Genomic DNA, 12003 nt, shown 5'->3' on the forward strand with positions numbered 1-12003 from the left:
GCCAACCTTCTATCCATATTTGTACCATTCCCATAAAACCATGAACTCCTATCTTGTTTAGCAGCCTTGTGTGCAGCACTTTAAAAGTCTTTTTGATAATCAAAGTAAACAAATTCAAGTTGATGATCATCTGACTGTACATATACAATCAGATGGAACAGCATTTTACCAAACCACTATGCACACAAATATATGTGTAAACACATTTTTCAAACAGCACATAATAATCACATACATGCATAAAAATATTAAAACAAATGTATAAACATACACCACCTCTCCTTTGTCTATTTTGCTCATTAATTCCTCAAAGAATTCCAAAAGATTTGAACAGGAAGATCTCCCTGAAGGAAACCATGCTGACATCAGCCTATTTTATCATCTGGTTCGTGTTCTCCTGGTTTCCCCTTCCTGAAGTCCACAATCAGTTCCTTAGTTTTGCTGATATTGAGTGCAAGGCTGTTGTTGTGGCACCATTCAACTAGCTGATCTATCTCACTCCTGTACACTTCCTCGTTGTAGTCTGCGATTCTGTGGTCGGCCATGGTGCTATCAGCAAATTTGAGGGTGGCATTATAATTGTGTCTGGCTATACAGTCACTGGTGTAGAGAGTCGAGCAGTGGGCTACGCATGCATCCTTAAGGTGCACCTGTGGTGATTGTCAGTGATTCCACCTGCATTGAATTCATCCATCGTTATTGAATGAAGATCTACCGGGACCAATGCCTGAAGAGGGCGCACAAAATCAGTAAACCGGTGCAGACTCGAAAGGCCAACATGGCCTGTTTCCGCTCCTTAAATGGTTATATGGTTATGGCATTGTTACCAATTCAAATTGACTGTGGTTCTCCAATGAGTATGTCAAGATTCAGTTGCAGAGGGAGGTGCAGAGAGTCAGGCTTTGAAGCTTGCTGACCAGTACTGAAAGGATGACGATGTTGAAAGCTGTGCTGCAATCTATGAAAAGCAACATGATTTATGTGTTTCTGTGGTCTAGGTGATCCACAGCTGAATGGAGAGCCAGTGAGATTGTGGGTGCTGTGGAACAAGTGCGGTGGTCGGTAAATTTAGTAGGTCCAGGTCATTACTTAGGAACATGTTAATTCTGGTCATGACCAATGTCTCAAATCATATCATCACTGTGGATGTCATTGAGGTAGCTCACTCTGCTCTTTTTGGGCACCATTATAATGGCTGGTGATGTCTTTTGAAGCAGGAGGGAACCTCTGCATCAATAAGAGTGAAAATGTCTGTGAACACACTTGCTTGTTTTTTGCATAGTACTCTGTCAGATACTCCTCAGGGTTCATCCTCTTGAAAGATGTTCTGACGTTGGCTGCAGAGACAGATAGCACAGGGCTGCCAGCTTCTGCAGGGATTGTCATTGGTACTGTTGAATTTTCCTTTCAAAGCGAGCATAAAAGGTGCTCAGCTCATTGGGTAGTGAAGCATCACAGCCATTTATGAAGTTAGGCTTCACCTTAAAGGATTTAATTGCCTTGGCATAGCTGGTGAGTATCTGACTCAGCTTCTAGTTTCCCTCAGAATTGCTAAGATAGCTTTCCGTAGATCAGATCTAGAGTTCCTGCTTATTAACAATCTAAGTAAAATTAGTACTTATTCTCTCTGCGTCACCTTTAAACATTGGTGACACAATTGGCGTAGTGGTTAGTGCAACGTCTTTACAGCACCAGCATTTGGGACGGGGGCTTGAATCCTGTGCTGTCTGTAAGGAGTTTGTATGTTCTCCCGGTTTCTGTGTGGGCTTTCCCCAGCGGCTTCGGTTTCCTCCTACCATTCGAAATGTACCGAGGGTGTAGTAAATTGGGTGCCATGGACTCGTGGACCAAAATGGCCTGTAACTGTGCTGTATTTAAAATTTAAATTTCCATCTATTCAATATCATAACCAGAAAGGACTGAGGCTATGAAACACATGCACAAAAGGTTTAATAAACAATGGGTTAAATGCATAAAAGTTCAATATTGCAGATGGTGAAGTTCCTTTGGGGAAAGTTGCTTAACATCAGCACAAAACTACACCACAAATCATCTGCACTGGTAACTTCTCTTCCACTTACAAAGAGAGGTTGTGCTGAGAAAGAAAAAGATCAAAGACAACCGGACAGTATTATACTCCAATAATGCATCAAAGCTGGTGAATCATTCCTAGACAATTAGAGGAACAAGCTCAATCCTTGCTCTAGTCTATTTATTTCTATCCACAGCTTTAGCCATTGTATAATCAGTTCATAGCAAAGAATTCATCATAGCTACAGTTTATATTCATAACATAATTTCAAGCATCAGATGCCCAACTCCCATCAACTAAAATTTGTAATGGCAGAAAGGGAGAGCAGACCAATTATAGGTGCAGATTAATTTATACACTTAAGATCTGAACACTAAAATTTTCAAACAACCAAACTCAAAGCCACTTAGCGATGTTTATGAGCTACTTCTTAAAAATTTGCCTCCTGAGGAAATAATATTCATAAAATTTATTGGATATAGGTTTGGAGAAAGTATGTTTTAATGAAATGAAAACATATAAAGTGAATGGGTGGGAAACAACATAAAGTAAAATCAAAAAGAGTGATTCATTATTTTTTTTTACACTGGAGAGTTAGCAACAGGATTGAGACCAACTCATCAAGCAATTTCAGGTCGTCTTCCAATCACATGCATGTGCTCAGGCGATACAAGTTCAGAATAATTATACCAGTGTATGAAAACATGATTGAGTTTCCATCTTTTTTAAATTTAAACCAATTTCCACCATTAGCTCCTTAATGCACTTAATGCCAACTGCTGAATAACATCTCTTATTAGAGAGTATGAAAAATACAATAAATGTGAGATATCAGTTAGTTCAATATAATTTTATTCATCAGTTATATTTAACACCACAAAAGTTACATAATATGAATTATATTTATTCAGATTTATGTTTTAGATGTGGTCAAGTTGGTACTTTTTTTCCATTTGACTTGGCAGTGTTCTACAATTAAATCTTTTGGCTTGATCTGGGTAATTTATTAGAACGAATAACTGGAGTTTGATTCCCACAGGATCCAATGTTATTTTTACTGGGAGATGTTAGAGGAATTAAACCTAAATTAAAATTGAATATATATCAAGTAAAATATGTTCAAATTGCTTTGGCAATAACTAGAAAATGCATTGCTATAACTTGGAAGTTGGATATTTACTTGGGAATGGATAGATGGCATGCAGTAGTTCGGAGTTGTATTCCACTTGAGAAAAATTACTTACGACTTAAGAGATAAATATATATTTTGTCAAATATGGAGCCCATGGGGGGAAGTCATGTGATGCCATGAGGATCGACATGCAACCTCATGACTCCTGCGGGATTAGTAAAAAAAAAGTACTTATTTAGAAAAGTTTTTTTAAAAAGCAAAATATCTTAAAGTTAGCACAAAGTATCTAATTAAACTTTTACATGTCACCAAAGAAGGATAAAGCTTCTAAGCTAACTCCTACTAATAAGTTGGAAGAGAAGAAGAAAAAATAAACTGGGACTACCTTAGCATCAAAGCAGGCCACTGAGGTACTTTCTGGATCCACATGCGAAGATCTAGGAGAGGGACCTTCCTCCAAAGTCCTCTTCTCATCGAGCCACAAAGATGGCGTCGAAAGAAAACTTAAAAGTGCTTTGCGTATGTGGGAGGAGTCGGGCATGCGCAGTGCAATAGAACAGTAGGCTAAGAAAAAAATTCAAAGTCCCTTAAAGGGACAGTCCAGCATGTCAAGTACAGAGCATGAAGGAGACACAAGCCCAGCGGAGGAAGCTTCAAAAGAGTATGAAAGTGAGCAAGATACTTCAAGCTCAGTAGAGGAACAGACCAGAGGGGGTTGAATAAAAGACTTTTAAGAAAGAAAGAAATAAGTAAGATTGAATCTAAAATTGATGATCTTCAAATTAAAATTAATTTGACTTTGGAAAATAATTTTAACTTGCTATCAGAAGAATTGAGGCAAGTTAAAACAGACTCGACAGTTAAAGAAGATAATGCATTGAAGATGATGAATAATGTTACACAAAGAATGGATAGCTAGAAAATAAAGTTCAAGATGTTCGAGAGGATATGCAGGGTATTGAAGATAGATCTGATATATCTGAAGATTCGATGACTAGTTTAATCTCGATAAATGAAAAATTGTTGGAGAAAGTTGATATTTTTGAAAATTATAGGAGAAGAAAATGTTAAAATAGTGGGATTATCTGAAAGTGAAGAAGGAGAAGATGTGATTTGCTTCTTTCAAGAGTGGATACCGAAGATATTTGAAGAGGAACATTTTGAAGACAAGATTTTCATTGAAAGAGCTCATAGAGCTTTAAGACCAGCCAGATGCGAACCAGAAACCCCGATCTATCCTGGTTAGATTTTTCAATTGCCAGGATAGAGAGAGACTTCTGGGCTTGGTGATGAAAAGGGCTAAGGAATGTGATCCTTTGAACTATGAAGGGGATAAAATTTTATCCAGATTTGAGTCACTTTGTTAATGAGAAGGAAAGAATTTAATCTAGTTAAGAAAGTTTTGTATGATAAAGGTTATAGATTTGTGTTGTGTTATCCTGCTACTTTGAAAATTTTTGTACCAGGTCAACAGAATGTTTTTTCACAAATATTGTTCAAACTGAAGAATCTGCTCAGTTTGACTAAAGCTCAAGTAATAAAGTGTTTCCTTAATAAATAAATAATGTTTTCTTGCAAAATGTTTTTGGGATCTTTGAGCATTTTCTAAAACAATTCAATCCAATATATTCATTATGTACTTTAGCAAGTTAGTTTTTTTTTGTTGTTCATTATAGCTTTTTAGTGGGGGTTGGGAGGGGGTTTAGATGCAGTTCTTTAGTTTTTCTTTTTTAATATAAATCAACATGTATTTAATCAATAACTGTAACAATGTGATTTTTGTATTTGTTACATATGTGTTTATCTTAAATAAAATATTCAAAACATGGAGCTCATATTTACATATTGTTGGTATTAAAATTTAGATTAATCTTAAACATTCCTTTTTCCTATTTATCTCTATAAAAATACACACACATACACATGTTTAAAAGTATTGGAAAGTGAAATGATCCTGTTGTGGTTTTCTTGTCCCTTTTCTTTTTTAGTTTGTAGAGGGTTGGAGGTGAGGGGGATTTCGAGGTAGTTTTTCTTTTTTTATATATAAAATACCATAAATATTTGGATTAAGTTTGAAATATTGTGATATGTTTGTTAAGTGGTTTTATATTAAATAAGATTATTTTAAAAAATATCTCATTAGAATTGAAGAGATACATGCAGGTAGAATTTTCAAAATTCTATTTACAAGCTGGAAGTCAGATGATTCGTTGTTTTCTAATATTTACACAATGCAAGGACATCACCGCATATGCAAGTGAGTGGAAAAAAGAGTGACTGTGTCTTTTCACCTTTTGCCATGAAGAGAGCTTATTCCCACCTCATGCCCCCAATTTGTGAAATGATGCAAAGTGATGCAAATGAGGAACAACACTATAGTTGACACTCTTGCTGGCTGACAATAATTGGTGATTAGAATCTAATAAGGTTCAAATATCAGCATGGCAGGAGAGAAAGCTAAATTTTAAGAAAATGTTTTGTCTAATCAGATAGCAGAGATCAGTTGGGCTAAATACATCTGGTGTTGTATGGCACTATAAACTTTTCTTCCAGCCATACAACATAGGACATATTTGGCCCAACTGATCTTGTTATGTCAAATGTTCAACACTACCTTTCCTTAATCTATGCAGACTGCACCTGATGAGTTTTCTAAATGCAAGTTTGTACTGATGCTTACAATAGATTCAAATTAGTTATTGTCATTGAAGTTTAGCTATCTGGTTTATTCTTTCCTTCTTTTTAAAAGAGAGTCTAATATTAACAGTCTTCCAAACCACGAGTACTACACTACTTATCCAAAAGAAATTGGAAAAATCAAAGAAATTTTGCAATTCTCCTATTTCCTTTAACAGAATAGGCTTTATTTCATCTGAGCCTACCTAATATATATTTAATTACCAAACTAAAAATGCTCACTGCTGTGAATTTATGGAAATCTAGTGTCAGAAAATTATTAAAAACATCTTAAGATGTCTTGTACTTACTCAATATTTCAAACTCGTGAATTAACCAGAATGGCAGCCACAAACCATTACAGTAATTTCTTAAAAAGGTAATTGCAAAACATTAATTAAAAACTCCAACACATCCGCCAACTCCACAAGCAATGATTTAGGTCCCCAACAAGCTCTTTCCTTAGATTTCCTTCTGCTCTTTGGACTTAAAGATCTCTGGATTTTAAAAAAAAGTGTTTTCCCTCCACAGATATTGTCACGTGCTGAATACTTGCAGCATTTTCTGTTTGTATATATTTAATAATCCTTTTCACAGAGAAATGTGAAGAATAAAGCCTTTAAGATGTATAATAGCCATTAAAAAAACAATTGTAGTGGCCAGCCCGCACCTCGGGCTGACACAGGAAATGACTGTCAAATGTGGCAACTGGCAAAACATCATGCAGGCTGAAATGCATGTTTCAATAGGCCACCGGCAGAGTGGTGAAACTGACTAATCACCGCCGGTGGATTGCAGGGGGCCCAATCAGGGCCCAGGCACCTGAGGTTAACGAGGTTAACCAATCAGCAGCCAGCCCGCTCAAGCCACGCCCGGTGGTGACACAGCCCAGCTGACTATAAAAGGCAGATGCCTCTGAATACACTCAGTGTTGAATACACTCTTCTGGTGTGTGTATCTTTTTTCTCCTGTGGATTTGAGCTACAACCTTAGGGCTATAACCAAGAGCTATAACCTAGCTGTAGCTGTAGTGACTTCACTACAGTGATGACCCTGACTTGTCCAAATGGCACTTTGGACACAAAGATGGAAGTGCAACCTGCAATCCTTGCCATAGTATTGAAGCTGCCCGGCTTCTAGACGTTGCAATCATGGGTTTGGTTGCAGCAAGACGAGGCGCAGTTCACCATTCGACAGATCTCCGCTGAGGACATGCGCACCTACCACATGGTCAGCATCCTCGATCAGGACATCTCAGCCTACATCATCAACTTCCTCCAGCAGACCCCGCAACAAGGGAGATATGTGGCCATCAAAGAAATGCTAACGTGCACTTTCGGGCTCTCAAAGCACAAGTGCGCTGCTCGACTGTTGCATATCAATGGTTTGAGGGACAGGGCCCCTTCTGCCCTCCTGAGCGACATGCTTGCTCTCAGCTTTGGCCACACCTGCTGCCCGCTGTTCCAATAGACCTGAGGACATCTGGCAGCTCTTCATGGACGAAGACTTCAATGACCCCAGGAAGGAAGCTGCCTGAGCAGACCTGCTATGGGTGGTGAAAGTTATATCTGCACTTTGCTCGAGCAGGTGGCAGCACTGCGTCATCAGCGCCTGGCCAGGAAGATGTCTGACTGACCGTAGGAACACACAAACGCCACATCCCACTAGTGAGCAGTTCTATTCCTATCAATGAAGGTGGGGTTCCGAGGCCAGTCAATACTGCTCCCCCTGAGCGTTCCAGGGAAACACCCAGGCCGGCCAACTGCATAGCCAGCCTGCTACACATTCAAGACTCCCTGTCAGACCATTGTTTCCTGGTGGTCATTGGGGCACAATGCAGTATCATTCCCCTGCCCAGCCTAGAGGCCCGCTGTGGGAAAGTGGGCCGAGAGCTCCAAGCGCCAAACGGTTCCAACATTCATCACCCGCACCATTCCCCTATACTCCAGGGACAGATAATTCACTTGGAAGTTTACGGTGGCAGCCGTGCAACAACCATTACCGGTTGCAGATTTCCTGTGGGCCAACTCACTTCTGGTGGACATCAAGGGGAGCCAGCTGGTGCATGCCCGGACATTTCAGTCATCTCGCTCTAGGGCAATGAACTCACCAGTTCCCACTACTCTCCATCACCACGCCTCACTTACATTCAGCAGAACCCAAACATGGGGTGAGGCACCAAATCATTACAGAGGACCCTCCACTCCACGCCAGGGCATAGTGTCACCCCCCCCTGAAAAAACTCAACCTAGCCAGGGACGAGTTCAAAAAGATGGAGGAACTCAGCATTGTGCAGTGCTCCAATAGTCCTTGGGTCTCCCCCTCCACATGGTCCCCAAGGCAGTGGCTGGTTGGAGGTCATGTGGAGAGTACCGTCGCCTCAATGAATCCACCTTACCGGACAGATATCCCATTCCCCATATCTAAGACTTCACTGCTAACCAGCAAGGGACACAGATATTCTCAAAGGTGGACCTCATCAGGGGCTATCACCCAGATCCTGGTACAACCCAAAAACATCACAAAAAAACGCCATCATAATCCTCTTTGGATTATTTGAATGTCTCCGCATGCCCTTCAGATTACAAAACACGGCTCAGACTTTCCAGAGGTTGATGGATGCAGTGGGCCAGGATCTGTATTTTGCCTTCATCTACCTTGATGACATTTTAATCGCCAGCCACACGCGCACCGAGCCCACCTTCCACTTAAAACAATTATTCCCCAGGCTGAGCAATTTCGGCCTAACCATCAACCCGGCCAAGTGCCAGTTTGGCCGAGAGACTATTGACTTTCTGGGCCATCATATTGACCAACAGAGCCAGACCATTACCCACTAAGGTGGATTCAATTCGCTCTTTCCCTATGCCATCAACAGTGAAGGGACTACAAGAGTTGTAGTCAACTTTTATCGCTGCTTCATATCTGCAGTGGCCTGCATCATGAGCCCAATCTTTCCCCTCAAGCCAGGACCCAATAAAAACATTAAATGGACTCAGGAGACAACTAAGGCCTTCCAGTCCACCAAAAATGACCAAGCCAATGCCACCCTCCTTGTGTACCCGCAGACAGATGCTCTCACGACAGATGCCTCCAGCACAGAGTTTGGGAGTGCTCTTGAGCAACTGGTGAATGGACAATGGCAACCGCTGGCCTTTTTCAGTAAACACCTCAGGCCACCAGAGCTCAAGTACAGTGCCTTTGATAGAGAACTGTTAGCCTTAGAGGGCAAGGAGTTCAAAATTTACACTGACCACAAACCCTTTACCTTCATTTTCAGTAAGGTGTCAGATCCATGGTCAGCCAGGCAACAGCGGCACCTGTCCTGCATTTCCTAATTTACAACAGACATTGAACACATAGCCGGCAAATTCAACGTGGTGGCTAACGCCCTATCCCATCCGGCTATCTTGACAGTGCACGACCCTACCCCTGGCATAGACTTCGCAGCCCTATCTGATGTGCAGCAAACAGACCCTGACATTCCGGCATACTGGACAATGCTCACCGGCTTAGAACTGAAGGACTTCCAGATCACCCCCAGTAATCACACGCTGCTCTGCGACACCTCAACAGGTAAACCTTGCCCTGTCATTCCGGCTGCATGGAAGAGGTGAGTTTTTGACTGGGTCCAAAACTTGGTTCACCCTGCCATCAAGACTACAGTCAAAATGGTGGCAAACAGGTTTATCTGGCAAGGCATCTGCAAAAGATGGCCCTGTGGGCCAGGACTTGTATTCAGTACCAGTTATCCAAAATCCAGACTCGTATAAAAGCTCCACCACAAACATTCGAATCAGCCCTTCGCTGCTTCAGCTACATGCACATTGACATTGTGGGCCCCGACCCGTATCCAGAGGCGCACATGAGCTTCTCACAATGGTCGACCAGATGGCCAGAGGCAGTGCCACTTTCAGAGGCTTCCACAGAAACAAGCGCACAGGCTTTACTCAACATTTGGGTAGCACGCTTCGGGGTCCCCGAACCTTACATCGGACAGGCGGCCCTAATTCACTCCAGTCTGTGGACAGCCTTAGCCCACACCCTGGAGATGAACTCCACCGCACCACTACGTATCACCCACAGGTGAGAGATTCCACAGATACCTTAAGGCAGCTTTAATGGCACGACTTACCAGGCCTAACTGGGCCGACAAACTCTCTTGGGCCTTGTTAGGCATCTGCACCGCACCCGAGGACCTCGAGGTATCCTCTGCCAAGTTCATCTATGGCACACCCCTAGTTCTACTGGGTGAATTCGTGATGGCCCCTGAGGACTTAGGAGAGTCCCCAGCAAACACACTGTTCTGACTACATGAGTGTGTAGGCACCCTGGCCGTTGCTAAACCTAGACCCTACAGCCAAACCTGCACTTCTGTCCCAAAGAACTTTACTGACTAAATATGTGTGTTTGGCGTGGGGCTCACCAGCCACCTCTACAGCGGTCTTATGAGGGACCAAACCATGTCCTCAGACACAACGGCTCCACCTCTGATACCAGAGCCTGCAGATCCTCTGCAATGTGGGCCCAACTGAAAGAGAACTTGTTCCCTCCACTCATGCTCCTTGACCCGTTCCCTCCACTCATGCTCCTTGACCCGTTCCCTCCACTCATGCTCCTTGACCCGTTCCCTCCACTCATGCTCCTTGACCCGTTCCCTCCACTCATGCTCCTTGACCCGTTCCCTCCACTCATGCTCCTTGACCCGTTCCCTCCACTCATGTTCCTGCAGGAAGTCAGCAGGTTCGGTGTCTCAGAGTCATGCACCCCCCCCCCCCCCCCACGCTCCCCGCACGCCCCCCCCCCCACGCTCCCCGCACGCCCCCCCCCCCCACGCTCCCCGCACGCCCCCCCCCCACGCTCCCCGCACGCCCCCCCCGATACACACGTCCCCGTCCGTTTGCTGCTCGGCCCGCTGAGTGGGAGCCTCCACCCCAGGGAAAGGGGGCGGGCGCCGCCACTCTCCGCTTGCGAACCCGTCGCTTCAGTCGGAGGCGGGGTACCTCGATAACTTTGCCCTCCTGATCGTACTGCGGGCCCAGCTTCGAACCCGTCCGGAGACGATGAAACACCGCGGCGGCGGCCATATCTTCCACGTGACCTTCCGCGCACTGCCCGATGGGGGGGGGGGGGGGGTGAGCAGTGCGGCCCGTGAGCGCGCGGGTGGCGGCGGCGGCGGCGGCGGGAACGCGCGTTGTGCGCGCGGCGCTGGAGGGAGCTGGACGGTGGGTGGGGGTGTTCTCATCCCTCCACCCTGACGTGTCTATTTTTCATGAGAGAGACTTTCAATATTGAAATAATCATCTAAAAACAAAGTCTTGCTCAACAAGATCTGGTCGTGAAAGTTTTCCGGCCTGGAGTGCTCACTGATGCAGAATTTCCAATTTATGTCCTAAAGATGTAATCACTTTGAGATCATCTAAACTATTGCAGCATACAAATTACTGAATCCATTTAACGATTACCCCTCTAACTTTCCTATGTTGACTTTCAGTTCTCTCGTTCATGAAGTTTAGAATTCTTATTCTTGTATTTTGAATCCTTCGCGGCTTCATACTCTCATTTTTAAATTTCTCACAGCCTTCCTCAACCCCACGATGCCTGAGAGAAATGTCTGCTTTTAGACCCAGTCTGAAATGTTGGGCAACTACTGCTTGGTCCATAATTGGACCTCAAACTATTAATGTTCACGTGAGCTTTTTTTGGTCATACATTTCAACTGGAAGGTGGTTCAGAACAGTTAATATCGAATAAACCTATCGTGTCCTCCTCTGGGCATTCAGGACAGTTTGGGAAAGTACATCAATAAAAAGCTTTGGTCATCCATTGCTGGACAATCCTAATCTGCATAGCCCTTCTAGAAGAGCCATGCCTTTAAATATGCATATTTAAACCACTGCAGAGCTCTGCTCATTATTCTCTGAATGTGTTTAAGCTCTAAGTCGGGGTGGCCCAACTTGCATAATGGTTAGCACCAAGCTATTTGAATCTGGCACACTTTGTACATTCTCCCCATGTCTGTGTGGGTTTCCTCCAGTTTCTTCCAATCTTTCAAACTTCAGGTTAATTGGGCATCACAGTCTCATGGGCCGGAAGGACCTATTATGATCTTGAATGTCTAAATTTAATTTAAATTTAAACCCAAAAATTATTGTTGATAGTC

General features: G+C 43.2%; 1 protein-coding gene across 1 annotated transcript in view; it reads right to left on the reverse strand.

Moving 5' to 3' along the window:
- The window catches only part of ccdc93 (coiled-coil domain containing 93), a 100005-nt gene extending 89052 nt beyond the window's left edge, over positions 1–10953 (reverse strand). Inside the window, exon 1 of the mRNA XM_069935223.1 lies at positions 10844–10953. Within this exon, the coding sequence (XP_069791324.1) occupies positions 10844–10927 (84 nt within the window). The 5' untranslated portion in view covers positions 10928–10953. The remainder of the gene's footprint in view (positions 1–10843) is intronic.
- Between the last annotated feature and the right edge of the window lie 1050 nt (positions 10954–12003).

Source organism: Narcine bancroftii, chromosome 4 (assembly GCF_036971445.1).
Source record: "Narcine bancroftii isolate sNarBan1 chromosome 4, sNarBan1.hap1, whole genome shotgun sequence".
In the NCBI taxonomy this organism is placed as follows: domain Eukaryota; kingdom Metazoa; phylum Chordata; class Chondrichthyes; order Torpediniformes; family Narcinidae; genus Narcine; species Narcine bancroftii.